Source organism: Arvicola amphibius, chromosome 3, assembly GCF_903992535.2.
Source record: "Arvicola amphibius chromosome 3, mArvAmp1.2, whole genome shotgun sequence".
Classification (NCBI taxonomy): domain Eukaryota; kingdom Metazoa; phylum Chordata; class Mammalia; order Rodentia; family Cricetidae; genus Arvicola; species Arvicola amphibius.
The window spans coordinates 138,712,604-138,735,748 of NC_052049.1; the positions used below are offsets into that span (position 1 = coordinate 138,712,604).

At 45.7% G+C, this 23,145-nt stretch overlaps 1 protein-coding gene across 1 annotated transcript in view; it reads right to left on the reverse strand.

Moving 5' to 3' along the window:
* Fam81a (family with sequence similarity 81 member A) overlaps nucleotides 1–23,145 on the reverse strand; it is a 36,326-nt gene that overhangs the window by 10,826 nt on the left and 2,355 nt on the right. The window contains exons 3-4 of the mRNA XM_038324307.1: nucleotides 7,362–7,480; nucleotides 978–1,107 (exon numbers count right to left, since the gene is read on the reverse strand). Of these exons, the coding sequence (XP_038180235.1) occupies nucleotides 978–1,107; nucleotides 7,362–7,480 (249 nt within the window). The remainder of the gene's footprint in view (nucleotides 1–977; nucleotides 1,108–7,361; nucleotides 7,481–23,145) is intronic.

Here is a 23,145-nt window from a genome sequence, read left to right on the forward strand (position 1 = left end):
TTTTTTTTTTTTTTTTTTTTACACAAGTAGCTTTGGTTCCTTGCTGAAGAGAATTGAAGTTAAGGGGTAAGTATTTTTTATCTAGTAAATTACCCAGATGCCCCTGTTTTTCTAGACTAGTCTCTGGTTATGTAAAGAATAGTAAATAAGGCAGATGCTATGGGAAAGTCCTTAGAAGTTAGCCCTGTTACAACAAAGGGAAGCTTGTAAGTAAAAGAAACCAACTAAACAACAAAAATCTGATGAAGTAGGGGCTGGAGAGATGGCTCAGTAATTAAGAACACAGATTCCTCAGAGTTCAATCCCCAGGACCCCACATCAGGTATCTTACAGCCACCTATAAACCATCTCCAGGGAAATCCAAGCTCTCTGACCTGTGGGGGCACCTGCACTCATGCACACACACACACACACACACACACACACACACACAAAAAAAAAAAAAAAACTGGTGAAATGCTGAGAGTTTTGCTTTGTGAAGGAAATTATAAATTTCAAGGTAAAATACCCTAAGATTCCCTTGCCAGCTTACTCTCCAGCTTTGGCCTAACTGAGACCGTGTGATGAGTCAGCACACACAATGAATCCCTTGCATATAAAGAAAGTCAGTAAAGAACGTATTTCTCGAATCAGACACTGGGATAAACATCTTGCAACGCTATGCTGGGTAACTCACCTGTGCAAGAGGCAAATTGGGGGATATAGTTTAGAATGTCTGGGGTATATGAGTTGTTTTATGAATAAGGGGAAAAAACTTTAAATTGGCACTGTACCAAAATCTCTCCACGATCTGGCTGCCAGATTCATGAAGGGCCACGCCAGCAAGACAGAGGGAAGGAAGACAGAAAGAGCTGATGATTTGCATAAGCCCACACCGGGGACTTGGGCTGGCTGCTCTGGCAACAACCAAGCAGCACCCTGTTCTTAGCTGAGAACAAACTCTCTGCTTCTTCTCTCTTCTTCTGCCCCGGCCATACCTGTCCTTCTGCGTCTTTGATTTTTGTTTCCAGGATCAGCTTGGCTGCTTGCTGCTCCTTGTTCAAGTGCTGGAGGCCCTCGTAGGTTGTCTTATGCTCTGCCGAGAGTCTGGCTATGCTGGCATCGCACCTATCCAGGCAAACAACGCACACCCGTTAAAGTTTAAAAGCACGTGAAATAGCTGCCCTGCTAGTTCATCCTATAGCATGCACTGTGAGATGCAAGGCCTCCTCAGAAACTGTGCTACTGGGCTGTGGAGAAGCCTCAGACAGTAAAGCATGAGGAACAGTCTGATCCTCGGAATGCCAGGTGGGAGCTGGAGAGACAGCTCTGTGGTTAAGAGTGCAGACTGCCCCTGCAGAAGACCCGGGCTCAGTCCCCAGCATCCGTGTCCGGAAGCTCACCACAGTCTACTACTCCAGCTCCAGGAGATCCAATACTCAGGCCTCAACAGGTACCAGGTGAGACAGTATGCACTTGTAAGCACAGCAGAGGGGAGGCAGAGACGGGTGGACCTCTTGGGCGCTGCCAATCTAACCTACTTGGTAAGCCAAGGCCAGCAAGGGATCTTGGTGTTTTGTTGAAAGTGGCTAGGGAGATGACTCAGAGGAAAGAGGGATGTGTGTCCAGACGCAAGAACCTGAATTCAATCATAGGGTCCCACAAAGTGGCAGAAGAGAACCAACCCCCAAGAGTTGTTCTCTGACTTCCTTCCACTTGGTGCATGCATGTCTATGTACCAAAAAATACACTTTTGTGTGTGTGTGTGTGTGTGTGTATGTATGCGTGACACACACACACACACAGAGAGAGAGAGAGAGAGAGAGAGAGAGAGAGAGAGAGAGAGAGAGAGAGAGAGAGAGAGAGAGAGATAGTTTGGGACCAGCAGGATGGACCTGTGGGTAAAATGCTTACTGTACAAATCTGAGAATATAAATTCAATCTGCAGAACCCACACAGTGGAAGGAGAGAACTGATTCCCCCCCTCCTCTCTCTCTCTCTCTCTCTCTCTCTCTCTCACACACACACACACACACACACACACACAGAGAGAGAGAGAGAGAGAGAGTTAAAAAACAAAAACAAAAGCAAAAGGCTCGGCTCCAGAGATTAAAGCCTGAGCTTACCCTCTGGTGCACACACAATGACAAAGTGAGGGAGGGGGAAGGGAAGGGAGGAGGAAGGAACTCAAGTGTCCCTACCCACAATGATTTCCAAGTCTGGTGCCAAGACAACCTGGTGAGGGATAGAATGGACTTCTGACTAATGATGTTGAAAGATAACCAAGCATGCAAAAGAATGAACTTGGAGCTCTACCTCGCACTATGTGTGAAAGGCTGCCTCGGGACTGGAGAGATGGGTCAGTGGTCAGGAATATGTCCAGAGAACTGGAGTTCGGTCCCCAGCACCCACATAGGGCTGTATACCCCAGCTCCAGGGGACCTTACACCCTTTTCTGGTCTCCATGGGCACTGTACACTCATGATACACATACATGTATGCGAGCAAAACACTCATATACGTACATAAAATAAAAATAAATAAATCTTTAAAAATGTAAACATACAAGGCCTCCATAAACAATATTATCAGCCACATTATTTATAATAGACAAAAAGTAGAAACAGCACACCCACTCAGTTTATAAAGAAACAAAACGTGGTGTCTCTTAGCCACAGAAAGCGATGATACACCCACACACCTTCACAGGTGACCCCTGGAAACACTACGCGAAGTGTAAGGAGCTGCTCTTAAAGAACCGTGTGTTAGGGATGAGTCCACTTAGAGGGAACATCCAGAGAGGCAAATCCTAGAGACAGAAAGAATTTTCTGGTTGCCATGGATAGGGGTTGAGGGAGCTGATGGGGAGAGACTGCAAACGCCATGGGATTTCTTACTGAACTGTTCAGATGTTCCAAGATTAATTGTGATGGCTGCACAGGGAATACTACAAAGCCCACTGAACTGCATGCCTTAAAGCTTTATTTTTAAATCTCTGTGTGTGTGTGTGTGTGTGTGTGTGCGTGTGTGCATGTGTGTGCCCACGTGAGTGTAGTTTCTGCAGAGTTTGGAAGAAGGCATCAGGTCCCCTGGAGCTGGAGTTACAGGCAGTTGTGAACCACCTGACATGGATCCTGGGACATGAACTCGAGCAGCAAACACTCTGAACCATCTCTCCAGCTGTTCTGCCCCATTGCTGCTTATGTGTAAATTATATCATAAAACTCTATGAATAAAATTATCAGAAAATTATATATAATAAATTAAAGACTAAAATATAAAATTATATATCAAAACAAAGAACAATAGAGAGACAGAGGAAAGGAGGGAGGAAGAAGAGAGGGAAAGAGTGAGGGCGAGAGGAGGGGGTGGAGTGTGCTGTGTGTTCCCGTATTTCCCACTCTGATTCCCAATTCACAGGTTTGGGGAGCTTATGCCTTGGCACATGGGTATGTTTCCTCTATCACTCTGCCACTAGACACACCCCACAGCCTATCAGAGAAGAAAGAGGAAGTGCCCACTGAGTTTTGGGGAAATACAGACAACGTGCCAAACACAGGACCAAACATTCCAGTAGGAATTGGGAAGCTAAAAGGGAGATTTTCTTCAGGAAGAAATGGAAAAGTCTCTGGCCACATCCTACATGAGGAGCACTGTGCTGAGCAGGATGAGTGTCCCTTCCCTTCAAGGAGAACCTGCCTAACCTAGATCGACGAGCGAGAAGCAAGGACCTGTTTGCTGTTAACTCGATTACTAAATAGAGCCATAAAAACTACACATTCAAATAGGAAACGACATGCCAGCCTAGTCATTTAGTAATGCCACTTTAAAAGCTAGACTTCTGCAACACAATTATGTAATCAATGCACGAATGTCGAAATCTTGCCAAAGAGCTTTTATCTCACATGAATTCATCACAGCAAGGTCTCATTAGCTTTCCGAGAGAAAGACAGATATAGCCACCAAACAAACCTAAAATATCTGGTGCTTCTAACAAACACTTCGGGTGGGCTTGGAATCGAGGTGTTTGTTAACAGGGAGGAGCAAGCTGGGTGGGGAAGCTGATGAAACACTGAAGCAGAATGGAAGATTCCTGAAGGTATTTCCCGAGAATTCTATGTCTAGATACAACGTCAGAAAGATGACGTCAGTTTCCACGGTTGGCTGAGGTGCGGAGAGCGGCCCTTTGTGGCACGCTCCCTCAGTCACGAGTGCCCTCAGTCTCCACCTGCACCACAGTGGTGCGGTGGTTAGCTTAGTTATCATCTTGACTGGACCCAGCCACTGAACACACCTGTGAGGGGTTTATCTGATCAGGCAATTAGAAGTGAGAAGACCCCTGCACCAAGTATGGGGCACCTTCCTGAGGCAGCACCGATTAAAGGAGGGCTGAAGGGAAGCTGTGCTTTTTGCCTTCTTGCCTTTGCGTCTTTCTAGCAAGGTCATCTGCCCTCTTGCTGCTGCTTCCTCTCCCACTGACATCACACTCGGGCTTCTTCGGGTTTCCGGCACGGATAGAAGACCAGTGGCTCTCCTGGACTCCTCTAGGCCTTCAGCACTGGGGTGGGACTGCTAAAGCGCCCAGGCTCTCAGGTTAAGAGGCTACCAGGTGCTCAGCCCTTCCTGCATGAAGACGACCATTATCTGACTGTCAGGCTACACTGTATAAACCAATCTAATCATCACACACACACACACACACACACACACACACACACCTGCTCCACCTTGTGGCTCTCAAGTCCTCCCAAGGCCTGCTGTTCTCTGAGTTTGGGGTCTTTTAAAAGCCAAACAAGGACTCCACAGACAAGAACTTGAGATATTTTCAGTACTACCCTGGCAATTTTTCTAGTTCAATCATTTGCCCAACATGCATTTATTGAGCACCTACTGTTTTCAACAGGCTCCAGGCACTTGACTTCAGAAGAGAACGACACAGAGCCCCTCTCTAAGACAGTAAGAAAGACAACAGAGTGACCGGATGGAGCTTAAGTAGAGGGGGCGCTCTGCGGAGTGGGGGTGTCAGGAAAGACTCCAGAGGAGAAGACATTTGCGCTACTCTTCGAAGATGGACAAGGAGAAGAGGAAAGGTACTTAGCGTGAGAACAGTACGTGCCAAGGCCCAGAGGTAGGAGAACGGGCTTCTTTAGAGATTGACAAGGATGGGGCGGGGCTAAAGGTGCAAGACAAGGGTAGGGAGAGGTGAGGCGATCAGGGGTGCCCACCACCGAGAGTCAGATGACGGAAACTAGAGTGGGGTTCATCCTGCTGAGAACAGCAAATGGCAGACAGGCCAGGCATGGTGATACACACCTGCAATCCCAGCACTCAGGAGACGGAGGCAGGACAAGATGCAAAGCTTGTCGGAGCTACAGAACAAGACCCCATTCAACTGCCAATAAAGAAAAAGAAGGGGCTGGAGAGGTGGCTCGGCGCTTAAGAGGGCTCACTGCTCTTGTAGAGAAGCTGGGTCTCCTCCCCCGGCACTCACACTGTGGCTTACAACCTCCTGTACCTTCAGTTCCAGAGGAGCTGATGTCCTCGCCTCACGTCCACAGCTGCTGCATGCACATGGTGTATATATACTCTCAGGCACACAGGTGCACATTAAATAAGGACGAAACAGAAAGAACAGTAACAAAGAGCCGCCGCAGAGTGGTCACTGCCTCCCTCTGTCGTCCTGTCCTCCAACTGTTAACTGACCTTTACCCAACAGCTGCCAGCACATATACCCACCATACAAAGCACTAGGTTTCTGCACAAATACACCCTAACACGGCTCTCTCTGCTCTGAAGATGCCCTGGACTCTGTGGGTCCCTGTCCTTAACCTGGTCCTGTGCACAGGGTCACCTGTGCTCCTTGTCACCCCAAGCTGGATGGAAATGCTTCTTTGCTCCAAATCCCCATTAGCTACATACTTGTACTTGGCTCTCAGTAGTGGCAGAGGGCAGAAGAGGCCCACACGTAGTCTGACAACTTCGTCCCAGCCAGCTAAACATAATCCGGGGGACAGGCTTCGTGAAGCAATTCTTAAACATCAGTGCACCCAGAAGCCAGGGATCTCATCAGAAACAGGCTCCAATTCAGCAGCAGTGGGCTGTGGCAACCACGGACATTGCTAGCAAGGTCCCAGGGAAGAGCCAGGAAAATGGTTCAACGGGCAAAAGCGTGTGCTGCCGAGCCTAAGACTTCAGCTCCCTGGGACACGTGTGGTGGAAAGAGAGCATCGACTTCTGCAATTATCCTCTAATCTCCACACGTGTGCCACGGTACACACTCTTCGTAGATGCACACATGCAAATGTGTGAGTGCAACTGTCAATAAAATACATTTTTAAAGTCCCAGGGAATCCTGAGGCTCTGGGTCCATGGAACACACCCAAGCAAAGAGAAAATCACTTTCCACGCTGACAGAAAAACACACTTCTTAAAATTTCCAGCCTGTGAAACTCAATACTTTCAGGAAATAAAGCAAAAATAATTATACCAAAGATGAACATTTTAGAAGGCATGTATTATTTGATTCAATGACATGACAAATGACAATGACCAAATGACGTCAGCCAGCAGAGGGCGCTCTCTAATCATTTCCTCCCAGGAAGACCTAGCCAGCTACAGAAATCAAAGTGTGTGCGTGCGCACATGTGTGGCGTGGTGTGATGTGTGCGTGCATGTGTGTAGAGAAGGGGACGACTCTGTGGAGCTGGTGCCCTCCTTCCACCCTTCTACCTTCATGAGGATGCTGGTATGGAACTTATACAGCAAGCTCTTTACTCCCTGACCTTCTCAGAGCCAAGTAAAAACTGTTCTTTTTTTTTTTTTAATTTATTTATTTATTCTGTATACAATATTCTGTCTGTGTGTATGCTTGCAGGCCAGAAGAGGGCACCAGACCCCATTACAGATGGTTGTGAGCCACCATGTGGTTGCTGGAAATTGAACAACTCAGGACCTTTGGAAGAGCAGGCAAGGCTCTTAACCTCTGAGCCATCTCTCCAGCCCTAAAAACTGTTCTTAAAGAGTAAAGTCTCCAGCATTTGAACACCTGCTGTGAATCACCTAGGAGACACACCTCTGGGCTTGGCTGTAAGGGCGTTTCCAGAGAGGACCCACTGAAGAGGGAAGACCTACCCTACGGGGAGAGTGGGCAGAACCTTCTCAGGGAGGGGCTGGGGCGCAGGCTGAAGAGAGAGGAAAACAATCGGGCACAGCAGCCATCTCCCTCTGCTTCTTTCTTGACTGTGGACTCTGTGAGAACAGTCACCTCATGCTCCCGCCGACACGGTCCCCACCTGATGGCCTCAAACTGTGAGCCGAAACAGCCCTTACATTCTCAAGAAGCTTCCATGGGGCACTTTGAGGGCAGTAACTGGTACACCTACCTCGCAACTCTTCCTCGGAGATCTCCCAAGCCAGAGAGCTGGCGCATCTCCAGCGTCTTTAAGGCGGAATTCGTTCCATAGCTGATGTTGTCCCTGGCACGGATCTGCTCCTGGAGAACCTGGGCAACATAAAGGTCACTCGGGGTCACCAGCAAATCCACGGCTGTCCTCGGAACATTTCATAATTCGGGAAAGCACGTGAGTGCGCAACTCATTGTTTCATAAGGAAGCTTTTGGTTTATTTAAAACTAAGGGTCTCACTGCTAGCCCTGGCTGGTCTGGAACTTGCTGCGTAGATTCAGGCTGACCTTGAACTCACAGCAACCCACGGGCAGAGAGTTCTCTTTTCAGCAGTGAACTGATAAACACGGCTGACCGTAGAGAACCAGGAGGCATAGAAAGAGGTATAACTCCCAACTAAGACTCCCCTAATTTACCAATAAAACTATGCTCTTTGATTTTTTTTATTATTTTTCCTTAGTATAGAAGGGATTTTATTTTTAGTACAATATCTGCTATGCCTTAAGCTGAGTGTAGACTTATTTGTCTTTTGAGACAGCATCTCACTGGCCTCTGATTTGGCCTCCTCCTGCCCCAGCCTCCGCAGTACAGGAACTACAGGCATATGTCACCATTCACAGCTCCCTGTTGTTTTGTTTTATATTGCTTTAATTTCAGCTTTGAATTTCTCTTTGGTTTTAGGGTGTCTGTGTCTCTAAGGATTACTTAGCGCTAGAGGTCTGGCATGGCGGCACAGGTGTGTAAACCAAACCCTCAGGAGGCTAAGGCAGGAGGGTTCGGAATTTGAGGCTAGCCAAGGAGACGTCACCAGATTCTGCCCTAAAATCTAAAACTGAAAATATAATGAAAATCATGTTTATTTTAAGATTTTGTGTGTGTGGGGGGGGGTGTTTTTGTTTATTTACAAATTTTAATTACATTTTATTCGGTGGTGAGTGAGATGTGTGGTCAGAACACAACTTTTAGGAGCTGATTCTCTTTCTACCGCATGGGTGCTGGGGATCAAATTCAAGTCTTTAGGACTGTGGCAAGTGCCTTCTACTGCTCTTCTGTCTCACTGGCTCTGCCTTTACTATGTAAGTCTCACTGCACTGGCTTATGATAGTCTGTAGGACAATTCATGTTTTTAATACACTAAGGTTTGCTTTGTGGCACATGACTGTGTTGCTGGATTTTGATTCATGTATGTGTGGGAGCCTATGCCTCACGTGTGTGGGTGCCCATGTGTAGCTGGAATTTTATTGGGGCCACCAACCAGCTCCCAAATAAAGACACAGAGACTTATTATTAATCACGAATGCTCAGCCTTAGCTTAGGCTTGTCCCACCAGCTCTTTTAACTTAATTTAACCTGTTTCTATTCATCTATGTTTTGCCTCAGGGATTTTTTTTTTTTTACCTTTCCTTCATTCTGTGTGTCCTACTTTCCTGCTGAGTCTGTCTGTCTGGACCCTGGTGTCTCCCTGTCGTCTCTTTTTCTTTCTTCTCTGAGTCTAAATTCCTCATCCTCCTTTCCCTTCCTGTCTAGAAATCCCGCCTATATCTCCTCCCTCACTATTAGGCATTCGGCTTTTTATTAGATCAACCAGGTGCCATAGTTAGGCAAGGTAAAAAGCAACACGTCTTACACACTTAAACAAATGCAGCACATCTTTACATAATTAAGCACTGTGCAACACCATGAAATCCAGACTAGGGTCTCCAGGGCTCTGGAACTGGAGTTATAGGTGGCCATGATCAGACTGAGGCAGGTGCTGGGAACTGAATCAAGTGGGACCCCAGGGCCATCTTTCAGCATCTGCAACCCCACTCCACTTTTAAAAACCCACTTTAACCCGGAGCTTGGTGAACTTTTCAAACCTTTCTTCAACTCAGGCATAATTCGCCTCGGTAACTAATGTTTCTGCTCCTCCCTGCTATTCCTGTTTTGGCACTTGGCTGCACCAAAATTCGCCCTTCTGGACAGTCTGTCACCTCTCTGAGGTTCCTTCCACTTTTTCCCAGGACTCACTAAACTCCTAAGTTCAAGGCGGTGACTTTACACTGCACTCTCGGGTCCTGAATATGTGAATTGCTTTTATTCCTGGCCCACGGGTTCCCTCTGTTGGAAGGCATGACTTCCCTCCTCTGGATACTGGGCCTTTGGATGAGATGCGGCCTTTCTTTCTCTGCTCATTGGAGTGCTTGATGGGAGTTCCTGAAAACAGCGGAAGCATCAGTGGGCTGGAGGTACAGAGAGTGAGGGACCTGTGCCAGGTCCTAGCCAAAGGCTGAGAGGTGAAGTTGGCCTCTGCTCTGGAGCTGCCTCTACAGTGTCTCCTCACTTCCCTCACAGGGTAAGACACTGGCTCAGTCACGCAGAGGGAGGCAGTGAGCCTGGCTCCTCAACACTTAAGGTCTCACTCTGTGACTTTGCCAGATTTGCTGCCACTGCCAGGCCCTCTTGTCTGCACCGCCCAGGTACTCAAGGTACTCAAGAAGGTGGCACAAAGTGCAGCTAGTGAGCAGTGCCCCTGGCCTCCTGTGCCAATATAGGGGCATGTTTCCCTGGGTTTGTTCAGTTTGGTAACAATGGAGTATAAATTGCATTGGCACTGGAAAATGGAATTTGCAATTGCCAGACCCATTATTTCCTAAGGTTCTTAATTTTTAATGAATGAACCTGCTCTATGAAAAAAAAATGTGAACCAGCTACAATCACCTATGAATGACAAAATGTTACTCATCTGAGCACATTCCTGCAAGGAGACTTCAGATCTGACTAATTCATCTCTGGCACTCTCCCACTGATGAAAGGCGCTAGTGGAGCACTCTCCTCTCTCTCTCTCTCTCTCTCTCTCTCTCTCTCTCTCTCTCTCTCTCTCTCTCTCTCTCTCTCTCTCTCTCAATGGGCTCAATGGGAAGTGACGCCTATTAGAAGCAGTGAAAAGAGAGAAATACTCATGCTTTCTGTTTGGGCTTCTTCAAACTTTTGTTGAGAATAATAAGACACAAGGCCATGATGCTCAAATGCCTTCAGGGTACATACTTGTCACCCAGAAGGCCCCTTCCACATGCAGAGTCCCAGGTCCTGTCCCCAGAAAGACAAAGCTAAGGAATGAGCCTGAAGGTGGATGCAAAAGAGACACAGGGCTCTCCTATGGTACCACTGCAATTAGATGCTAAGAAACCCCGGCTTCGCTTTGGTTTTCAAACCCTTAATAAAGAAAATGGAAAGGAATTCACAAAAGAGGTGCTTAAAATAATTAAAGACAGTCAACATTTCTGGTAACCAGAGAAACAGAACCCATCCAGCGGGAGCTGGGGTTGGAGTTCAGTTGCTAGAGTGCCTGCCGGCAGAGTGCTCACGTAGCCTTGCAATCATCTGAGCACCACATGGCAGTGGCAGGGCAGTGGCAGGGCAGGTTCCTATCCACACCTGACGTGGCAGCACCCCTCTGTGATCCCAGCACTGGAACGGGAGGAAGGAAGATCAGAAATTCAAGACCTTTCTTGAAGTAGTGACTTTGAAAGATCCTGAAGCACTCTGATGCAGATGCTAATAGTGGACGTGGCTGAAGGGTGTGGCTTGGGGGGAAGCTGAGGAGACAGGGGTGCTAGATATGAAGGCAGGGGCTTAATGGAAGCTTTCAATGCTTTCTGTTCCATTGTGCTGTGAGCCTATAATAGCTACAAATAAAATAAAATAAAATAAAATAAAAAATCTTAAGGCCCATGCTTTATCACTTGTTTTGCTACAGTAGAGACTGAACACAGAGCCTTATGTACCATACTTACCTATACACCCAGCCCAAAATCTGTTTTAAAAAAAAAGTAGGCCAGGCAGTGGTGGCACATGGCTTTAATCCCAGTATTTAGGAGGTAGAAGTAAGGTGAGTTCAAGGACAGCCTGGTCTACAAATCGAGTTCCAGGATAGACTGTTACACAAAGAAACCCTGTCTCAAAAAAAAAACAAAAACAAAAAAACCCATAAAACAAAAAGCAAAAATAAAACAAAAAGAAAAGAAAAAAGGAAGAAAGAAGAAAATAAAAACCATTTACTTATTATGGCTCAGTTGGTAAAGTGCTTTCCAGACAAGAAAAATAAGCCCGGCTGGATCCCCAGCACCATGTCATAGCCAGACGTGTCCACACAAGCTGTGATCCCAGCCCTGGGGAGGCAGAGACAGGAGGATCCATGGAGCTCGAGATTAAGGGTGAGACCATGTCTCAAAACTATGAGAGAGATGTGTGACGTGAGTTCTAATTGTTCTTAATAATATAAAACCCAGAGTCAGATACAGGGGTTAATGCTGAAAGATCGGAGAAGCAGAGCAGTCAACCACTAGAGAGTTCTTACCTCTACCAACACCTGGACCAAAGGGGTGACCCTGTCTCTAGGAATCCTATCTCTATCTCCACTGTTGCTGTCTCTTCAAAACCTCAGACTGCGCCCATCTCTATGAACCCTCAGACTGCATCTGAGCTCCTGTCTCTTCCCGCCTTATATTCCTCTCTCTGCCCAGCCATATCCCTTCCTGTCTCCACCTCCCTAGTGCTGGAATTAAAGATGTATGATCCCAAGGGCTGGGGGCACCTTTGTGTGACTCTATTTCTCTTTTAGACAGAATCAATCTTGTGTAGCCCAGGCTGGCCTTGAACTCAGAGATCTGTCTGCCTCTGCATCCCGAGTGCTGGAATTAAAGGTGTTACCACTGCCTGGCCTCTATGGCTAACCAGTAGCTTAGCATCCTGATCTTCAGGCAAGCTTTATTTGTTAGATCAAAAACAAAATATCACTACAGAGATGGATTTAGAAAAAATCCATGTCAACCTCTGACCTCTACATACACATGCATGAACATGTACACACATGCATACACTTATTTTTAATAAATTAAAAATGAAGTATTTTAATTATAATCCAAAAGTACAACAAAAAACCAAGAGGTATGATTGATGATGTAGTCAAAATTCCATATTGTTCAAAATTTTGACCAAGTAATTCTGCTTCTTAGAATTAATCTTAAAATAAAAATGATAAAACTGTCTGCGTAAAGGTGTTTTTACGCATGATATCCACAGCATCTGTTACAGATGTTGCATCTTTATGCAAACACGAGGCGATTCAAAAAGGGTATCACCTGTTTATTTAGGGACTGCTCTCGGTATGTAGCCCCGGCTAGTCTAGAACTTGCTATGTAGACAAGACTGGCCTCAATTCATACCATTCCACTTGCCTCTGCCTTCCAAGTGCTGGGATTAAAGGGGTGCACCACCATGCCTGGCTGTCGTAGAGGACTTTAAGAACAAGGGGAAGCTGGGCAGTGGTAGTCCATACCTTTAATCCCAGCGCTCGGGAGGCAGAGGCAGGCAGATTGCTATGAATTCGAGGACAGCCTGGTCTGTAGAGTGAGTTCTAAGACAGCCAAGGCTACACAAAGAAACCCTGCCTCAAAAAAAAGGATGTATGTGTTGTGTAGAGTTAAATATTGAACAAGAAGAAGTATAAAATAAACACACAGGTTGGTTCCCGCTGTGAGCTAAGAACCTTGTAAAATAGGGCAATGTTAACATCTTCCTTATTATATCAGTCTGAGAGGAGAGCAGATTCCTCTTGTATTTCCCACATTGTGTTTATAATCAGGAAAAAAAAAGGATGCGGCTTTTCTTTTACAGCTTAGAGATGAAAAGGTACATTAACTTTTAGAGTTCTTATGCAGCTGAAGGAGGCACAGTATTAGCAATGCTTTGAAGAATCCAGGGGAAACATCTGAGCTTTCCACCATGTTCACCCGAGTAAATGGTTACATGGAGACGGAGATCATTCGAGGGCTGTTGTTTAAAGAAATTCTCAAGCAAAACTGCAGAAGCCCGGTGATGTCAGAAAGGCGCCCTGATCTACCATCTTGGAACTTTTACTTTAAGTCGCTTCTGGCCTTTGGCAAAACATGAATTGTCCTTCGTTGTCACTTTGAGAAACTGTCTTTAGTCTGAGCAGATTACCAGACATGCCCTTAGGGTTATGGTAGCAATGACTCCGGAGTGGCCAAGTATATGGCCAAGTCCCTCAGACAAAGACGTTTCCCACTCCAAGAGAGAAGAGGCCAGCCACCTTGATAAAGACACATGTCTTTTTCTCCCAAGGCATGGACAATCACTGAAGAAGCTCCCCTCCCCAAAGCTAGCACAGAGACTCTCTGTGGGAGTTATCACATAATAGCGCTTATACACACACGGAGACAGTCCAAGCCCTCAGAGTTGCCTAGGAACTGGCTGCAGAGAGTCTTCCACAAGTCCTAGACCTCTTCCTAGACGGAAAAAGATTTAAAAATGAACATGCAACAGAGAGAGGCCCCGCCACACGGAACAGCGCTTCATCAGGTGGGACCTCCCGGCCTGACTCTTCACACAAGCAGAGGCTGAAGTTTTCCGGGTCCAGCTTGGTATGTGGAATGGATTTTTTTCCGGTATTTACTTCTACCTGGTGTTTAGTTTCATCACGGGCCCCTCAAAACCTCTCAAATCCCAAACAGAAGTCTCTCCCTCCAGCGTGCAGAAGGTTCTGTCATCCCTACCTTCAGAATAACTCCAAATCTACCCACTAGTCTCATGTCTACAGCAGCGCCCGAAGCCGGACCGCTGGTGTTACAGCTCTAGTTGTCCGGGAGCTGCTAGCCTGCCTCCTGCCTCCTGCGGAGATGAGACCTGAGGTCTGAGCAAGCTAGGCCAGCACGCTACCTCTGAGCTACATCCCCAGGCCCTTTGCTTCTGCTTTTGGTCCCGAGCAACCTTTTCTTTCACAGTAGCCGGAGCGTGTCCATTGTAAAGTGTCTGTCTGTTTAATTATCTACTAGCGCATCCTCAGCACCATGAATATGAATATGAATATGAATGAATTGTTCTAGCATTTAAAAGTAATGAAGACAGGTGTGGTGGCACACAGCTAGAATCCTAGCTACTCAGGAGTTGGGGTGGAATTGTGAGTTCCAGACCAGCCTGGACTACATAACAAGACACTCAACCCCCCCCCCAAAAAAAACACTGCGACCCCCCCCCCTACCCCCAACAACAACAAAAAACCTCTACATGACGGCTTTAAAAAAGAAAATTGTATATATATACTGTGTATGTGTCTGTCATGGTGAACTTATATAGGTCAGAGGACAAGGTTCAGGCATGGGTTCTCTCTTTCTACCCTGTGGATTCAAGGGACCAAACTCAGATCATCAAGCTGGACTAGTACCCTTTCCCTCCAAGCTTCCTCAAAAGCCCTAGATAATGGCTTCTACATCATATCCTGGTCTTCAAGGCTTCTGAGTGGCCTCTTCCTTCGCCTCACGGCCCTCCAGGCTGCTGGCTGGTCCTCAGTCTACCCCTTTCTGCCTCTGGCACAGGCCCCTGGGTCTCTCCTCCACTCCAGCCTGGCTGTCCTCTGTTGTTTTCAGTTCCCGTGTAGCCATCTTTTCTAAATAGCCCTATAGTTACCCTCCATCCCATTGTCTTATGTTCACCGATATAAGCTAGTGTTACTATGGTTACTTAGCCTTCACCACCCACGTGCCCACTGGAGTGTGGTGTGGGGCTAAGGGCGAACCTTCTATCTCTGGGTAAACATGCTAGCTCCTGCCACTCTAACAGTTCCTGCCTCATCCTAAATCCACTGCCACTGAATGTAGCTCCTAGCTCTACGGTTCAGGCCTGCTCTTCCAGGTGGAAGGCTCACAAATTGTTGTAGTTCCTATGGTGATCAGGACCTCGAGGATAAACTCAGGCAAACTAAAATGTATAGAAGACAGAGGTTGGGATATAGATCAGTTGGTAGAGTGCTTGCCTAGCATGTATAAAGTCCCAGGTTCAGTCCCTACCATTATAGAAACAAAGTTTGGTAAGACCTACCTGTAATACCAGTAATATAAAGATGGCAATAGGAAGACTAAAAGTTCGAGGTTATCCTTGGTTTATTAGGGAGTTCAAGGCTATCCTGGGTTATATAAGGTGCTGTCTCAATATACATATTATTATATATAATTATATATTATTACATATATATAGTGGGAGAAGGGAGATAGTTTGGTGAGTAAAAATGCTTGCCACCAAGCCTGATTACCTACGTTTGATTCCCAAAACCTGCATGGCAGAAGGAAGGAACAGACTTCTGAAAGTTGTCCTCTGACCCATACATATGTGTATATAAACATAATAAAAATAAACAAAATAAATGTAATAAAATTTTAAAAATATATGACAACATAGAAACCATACACTATTTTAAAAATTAATTTGTGCAACACTAAATGGACTCAACAGGTAATACTTATGCATATATATGTATAAATATATGTATATACACACACACTTATGTATATGTGACAGTAATAATTGAAGAAAAAAGCCATGAAGTTAGAGCGAGTGGGTGTGACATAGGAGGTGTTGGAGAAGGGAAAAGGTGGGTTGGAAATGATATGTAAATACAATACTCGTCTCTAAAATTCTCTGAAACTTATAAAATGCTAAAAAAATTAATTTGTACTCAAAATGCTCTGTCAACGGGATGAACGGCTAATGAACATTCAGTTTTGCTTCTCTCCCCTTAGTGAGTCAAGTCTAATGGGCAGGGTAAAAGCAACATAAATTTGGGGGCTGGAGAGAAGGCTTAGTGGCGAAGAGCAGTGGCTGCTCTTCCAGAGGAGGGTTCCCTTCCCAGAACCCACATAGAGGCTCCCAACCATCTGGAACTCCAGTTACTTGGGGTCTGATGCCGTCTTTTGGCCGCTGTGGGCACCAGGCATGGGATGCAGACATATATGCAGAAGAACTCAATAACAACAACATGCATCTGGAGGGCGAGGACATAGGTCGGTGGCAGAGCGCTCGCCTAGCATATGCAAGGACCTAGGTCCAATCCTCAGGGTCCTCTACTTCCAATCTTTTGTGGGGATGTGTGATAATCAATCCCCAAATCCCCCTAACAGGGATTAGACTAGAGCCAGCTCACAAAACTGCAGGCTAGAATTCCCTTGTCGGGTAAATACATGAAGCCCAGGAACCAAATCTCTCACCCCACTGGTGCTGCTGGGTGCACACTAAACCAGGCTCTTGCCTGCCACTCTCACCACGCATTAACTCTCCTGCCTCCCCTCAGATTTGACATGTCAATAAAGTCCAGCACCACACTCCAATACTCTGATTGCAAATTATTAAACTGTACAGTCTACTTTGCTACATGTGGGCTTGACTGGGCTTTCCATACCCAGCTAAGTCAAAGTCAATGCCCCAACCCGGCAGGACACCATGAAGTCTGAGCTTGTAGAAACCAAGGTGCAGGTCTGTGGATTCGAACCAACCAGATAACAGATTCCATTGCATGGCTCCCCACAAGCCAAAAACAGAGCAAATGCCCCAAGGGGACTTATGGGGGCATCCAAGCTGTTCCTCCCAATCCTCAGACTGGCGGGGAAGAGTATATTTTTTTTTTTTTTTTTTTTTTTTTTTTTGTTTTTTCGAGACAGGGTTTCTCTGTAGCTTTGGAGCCTTTCCTGGAACTAGCTCTTGTAGACCAGGCTGGTCTCGAACTCACAGAGATCCGCCTGCCTCTGCCTCCCGAGTGCTGGGATTAAAGGCGTGCGCCACCACCGCCCGGCCGGGGAAGAGTATATTTACCCCCAGAAGAGGCTCGCCAACAATGCACAGGACTTAGCTTCTGGGGAGTGAAAACGGCTCATGTCAAAGGCGGGGTAGAAAATCCAGCCGTGCAGAACTCACGGTTGACTATATTATAACTCTCCTGCATGAACAAGGATGTTACTGCTGATTAGTGGGAAGCTTTTGAGGAGTAAATAATTGATGACATGCTCCACATCACCAGGGGAATGCTAACGGAGAGACTGCAGGTGGGACACGCTGAAACAGGAGACTGTCTCGCTCCACATTATCAAGTGCACACGCTTTTCTGCTAGCCTAGAGGCTGTTGTTTTATTTTTTATTATATTTATTTATTTGTGTAGAGGGGCATGCCACAGGGCTAGTGTGAAGGTCAGGGTACAACTGGTGGGAGTGGGTTCTCTCTTTCTACCATGTGGGCCCCGGGGCTTGAACTCTGGTCCTCACATTTGGCGGTGAACATCTTTACCTGACAAGCCATGTGATGGCCCATTTTCACAGTGGAATTCGCTCCTAGAACATGAGTAATAATGACAGGATTCTGGATGGGACAAGGAACCTGGGGCGGCTAATGAGGAAACCTTTATTGAGCTCCTACCATACACTAAACAGTTTAAGGGAAACTAAAAACATGAAAGTTAAAATTTAGTTCTTGTTCTCTGAGGGTAACCTAGGTTAGTGGTGTGATGACATACTTCGTCCTTTCTCCTGCCTGTAACGGTGTTCAGAGCCGCAGGACAAAGATGCACAAAGACTTCTCCAGGCATGTTTACCAACACACAAAATGAACGTATCTCCATTTCCCCAGCTGCACCGAGAGACTGGAGTGTGCTTCAGCTATTGGCACCAGCTTTAGCTTTAGCTTTATATTATTAAAAAATGACCTATAGTCATAGTTCTTAACAAAACAATACCCAGTAAAAATTTAGAGTGAACTGAAAAGTAAGTATAAAACATTAACAAAAAATAACAAAAAGCCAAGCAATTTACAGAAGAAACTCTGTAAGAATCTAGTCCTCCAACACAAATACACAAATAAAATGCAAATATTGTACTTGAATACAATCTAAATATATTAATGTCTCTTCATTTTAAATATGCAACTATCATCTTTTTACCTCTCTCATCTTCTGTGTAATAACAACTTTTTAAAAATATTTTTTTATTTTTATTATTTGTGTTTTGTGTGTGCATGTGTGTGTATACGTATGTGTGTGTGTGCATGCGTGTGTGTATATGTACACACATGCAGGTGCCCAGGAGCTGGGTCATCTGGTGTGGGTGCTGGAATCTGAACTCTGATTCTCATGATTAAGCAGTAAGTGCTCTTAAGTACTGAGCCCTCTTTCCAGCCACCCTGCTCTCCCAATTTTATATTGCTGATAAGCAAAGAGTTCCTTTTAGGACTTTAAAGTTTTTATTCTCCATCACATTTATCCTCCTAAAATGCATATGTTGAAATCCTAGCCTCTAGTGTTAAGAGGAGATCTCTGGAATATGATTAGGTTATAGGGATGGGAAGCCTAATGGTGGGATTCCTAGCAAGGGCTCCGTACATAGCTCTGGACTAATACATCATGCCAGCAGGGGATGTAGCTCAGCTGGTAAAGCTGGTCTAGCATACATGAAGCCTTGAGCTTGTTCCCCAGCACTGCACACACTTGGCATGGTGAGGCACATCTGTTATCCCAGCACTCGGGAGGAGGATGCAGGAGGATCAGCAGCTCAACTCATCTTTGGCTAGACATCAAGTTTGAGACCGGCACTGACTACATGATTCCTCACTTACAAAAACAAATAATAAATAATAAAAAGAAAAGAGCTTGCTTCTGCTCTCTCCCTTGTTGGCAGGAAGCAGGGCTTTGGACCTTGAACCTCCTACTCTCTAGGATGGCAGGAAATAAATCTCTACTATCTGACCACATAACCTGCGGTAATCTGTCATAGCAGCCCAAACTGGCTAATACGGCCATGATTTTTCCTTTGAGGAAATTTGGCTACAGTGCAGCAATCTGAATGTCTCATCAAGTGCCTCCATTTTAGATGTGTCTGGGCAGACACGCTTAGGTTAAAAATATATACAGATCCAGATAATTGGCATTCCACGGTGGAATCTTAAGTTTCTAAACGTCCTTGCCGTTACTTCGACATGATGCATAATTATTACCAGTGACAGGAAAGTAAACATTCGGATACCCAAAGCAAATTTTCTGCCTAAATTAGATTTTATTCAGTTTTCCACCTCTACAACAGAAATCGTCTTTTCATTTGCAAAATTTGTATACTCTTAAAAATGCATGGAAATGGGAAAGAGTGTTTTCTAGACGAGGCAAGAAACATCATTACATAAAATGTGTTTCAGAGAGTGTAGAAAAACAAAACTGTGATTTCAAATTCACTACACGATAAATTGTTCAAACACTAAACTTTTTTTTCTGAAACTGGGTCTCATGTAGCCAAGGCCAACCTTGAACTTCCTATATAGTCAAGGATGACCTAGAACTCCTGATTTTTCTGTCTCTACTTCTCAGGTCCTGGGATTATAGGTGCGTACCACCGCACCCCATTTCTGTTATGTTTGAGATCAAACCCCAGGCTTCACACATGCTAGGCTGTCTCTCTACCAACTGAGTTGCATCCTCAGCCCCTAGAACCCTAAGTTTAGAAAGCTAACTCTGAAATGTTACTTTCTGGATTATGCAGCCAGCACTTGGGAGGTGGAAGCCAAAAGATCCCAAGTTCAAGGACATTCTCTGCTACTTAGCTACTTCAAGGCCAACCTGGGCTCTAAAAGACTATGTCTTAAGTACAAATAGATAAAAAACAGTTCAGGGTTCCAGAAGATCTCGCAAGGGGCAAATGGAAAAGGGAAAGGAGTACAATGGGGAGTAGGGCTGTTCTTAGTCTCAGCGCCCCTGCGCGTGGGCTTCGGACTGTGGGTCACTTCTATGGTAACGTGAAAGGCATTGCAGTTTCAGCAACCTCACAGATGTCTTCGCTCTGAACTGAGCATCGATTCATTTCCTAAGCTTTGTCCTGGGTTAGAGAAGGTTGTCCCCTCCCAAATCCGTGTTGAAACTCAACTCTCGTTGTGGGTGGGGAAACTATTGGAAGGGTGACTGAGTCACGAGCGACAGCACCTTCAAGAATAGATCCTGGATCTTTCTAAAAGGACCCGTGGAAACCGGGGACAGCTCAGTCACCGAAGTATTTGTTTGAAACACGAGGACTTGAAGGTGGTCCCCAGAACCCATATATAAAAAAAATTGGGCGCAGTAGTGAGTAGCTGTAAAGCCAGCGCTGGGGAGATGGCAGCAGGAGGAGTCCGTGGGCTCACTGGCCATCCTGCCACCTTGCTTGGGGAGATCTAGGTCAGTAAGAGACCCTGTCTCAAAGAAACAAGGAGGTGCAGAGCTTAAGGGAGTACAGGAATGACACGTGAGGCTGTCTTCGGGCCCCCACATGCACTCACACCCACATCTCCACGTAAACACATTACCACAAGTTCACACACATGTTAAATAAATTCCTATTCTTTAGAAATGAACCATTCTCCAGTATTCTATTCCAACAACACAAACGGGCACTGACAGCCTCCCCAAATTGCCTTCCAACGCTGCTTGAACACGGGAAGATGAATAGGACAGGCTTTTACTTGAGAAGCTCACAGCCTTTTCTAGTCGGTGAACGTCTTACCTCACGCCACCCCATTTACCAAAGCTAACTCACAAAATCAAATATGAAAACTAAAAGTTTGGCAGAAAACACCAGAGAAAGCCTCTGCATCCTTGGGTTAGTAATCAAACAGTTATTAGGCCATACCACTAAAAGCATGAACCATAAAAGAGAAAAAAGCTAAGGCGGGCTTCGCAGACATTAACAGGCGGGCTGTGCGAGCGGCTCAGTGGGGAAGAGGAGCAGCCAAGCATGTGCAAAGCTCGGTGCGTGGTTCTCTGCTCCACAGTGCGTGGGGGCCAGCCTGGGAAACGTGGGATGTTGTCTGGAGTGCATACATGGGTTGCTTGATGCTAGGGTGAGAATAGAGTTCCTGTGAATTTGGGGAGGAGGCAACGACAGTGTCCTAAAATGAGATAATGTCGACGGGAGCACAATTTTATAAATTTACTAAAACTCATTTGATTGCATACTGGTCACTGGATTTTTTTTGTGACATTTAAAATACAATTTAATAAAGCTATTTAAAACATACACACACACACACACACACACACACACACACAAATCTAGGGTCTGGAAGATGTAATCCAGTTGGTAGCATGCTGTCCTAGCATACATGAAGCCCTGCGTCCAATCTGTCTACAGAAACTGACAGTACACACCTGTAATGCCTGTACTCAGCAGGCAGAAGCTGAAGGTCAACCCTAGGCTACGAGGAACTTCAAGGCCAGCCTAGGCCCTATGAAATCTTGTCTCCAAACAAATAAACAAAAATGCAAATCTGCCTAGGAAAGCATGGCTGAAACACAGCACCCAACAGGAAACAAAGGTTTCCCCATCTGTCCGCCCTTTTACTCACATGGCTGAGAATGACATGTGAAGGGTACTGACCTTTTGTGGAGCTGGAAACCCAGGCCATGCCTGGTGGGTCTTATGCTTTCTGAACTAAATTGCATGTTCCCTGTGGTTACTGAAAACTCGAAATAAACTTACAAATTCTAAGAATAGGCAACACTGACCTCGCCAGAACAAATAAAGAGGAGTGTGAGAAGCCATTCAAACACCCAAACTGCCTGAACAATACAACATGCACTATCTAATCATTTCAGTCTAGAAACGTCTCATCTGGAGCAGCCAGGGCTGAGCGGGTAACCTAGGTAATAACCATCTTCTAAGACATGAAGGGGTTTACAGGAAAACTTTCTGTATAGTTCTCCATCTCCACGGAGATGCAAACAAAACAAAATGGTTTAATAATCAGCAAGGTAAATTTAGAATAAACACAAACAGCACTGACGGTAACTGCCATCAAATACTTTAATGTAACTCGGATATTCCTGCAAGCAGTTTCCTTGGTGATCATTTAAGACTAGATAAGACAGGGCAGGCGAGATGGCTCAGCAGGTAAAGGTACTTGCTGCTAAGGTTGATGACTTGAGTTCGATCCCCAGGACTCACATGGACAGAATTGACTCCTGAAAGTGCTCTCTGACCTCTATGCATGCACCATAGTACATGAACACACACACAGAGACACACACAAGCACAAATTAAAAAAAAAACTGTAATTTTTTTAAAACTTAAAAAGAAGAGACAGACAAAGCATTTCTTAAAAGATTCATTTATTTTTATTTTTTGTGTGTGAGTGTTTTGCATGAATGAGTGCTGTGTGTGCCTGTGTATCTGAGAAGGCCAGAAGAAGGTACCAGATCCCCTGAAACTGGAGGTACTACTGATGGTTGTGAACTGCCATGTGGGTGCTGGGAACCAAACCCAGGTCCTATGCAAGAGCATCAGGTGATAATAACTGCTGAGTCTCCTCTCCAGTCCTGTGGGGTACATTCTTAATCCCAGAATTAGGAAGCAGGAAGATCAGGAGTTCAAGGAACACTGGCTGCATAGTGAGTCTGAGGTCAGGCTGCAACTGGGACCCTACCCTAAAGTAAACCTAGGGCTGGCATGTATCTCAGTTGATGGAGTGCTTTCCTAGTGTGTACAAAAGCCTAGTTTGGGTCTCCAGAATGCCATGAAGCTGTGCATGGTGATACACACCTACAATCCCAGCATTTAAGAGGTAGAAACAGGAGTTATACAGTGTTTGAGGTAATCTTTGGCTACATAGAGCTCAAGGCCAGCCTGGGCTACATAAGACACTGCTCTAGAAATATCTAGTAATAACAAGGCAGACAGTTCAGATCTGGTGCCAAATGCCTGAAGTTCTAGCATTTGGGATGTGGAGGCAGGAGGACTGCTACGAGTTGCAAGTTCAAGGCCAGACTGGGCTATACCGTGAGTGCACGTCACAAAAGTAGAGAAGGGCTGGAGGGATGATTCAGTTGGCAGAGCAAGTGCTTCGCAAACTGCTGAGCTGTTTGGATCCCCAGCACCCATGTAAGAACCCAGCATGGTGGTGTGTGTGTACGGCTGCAGAGCTGGAGGACAG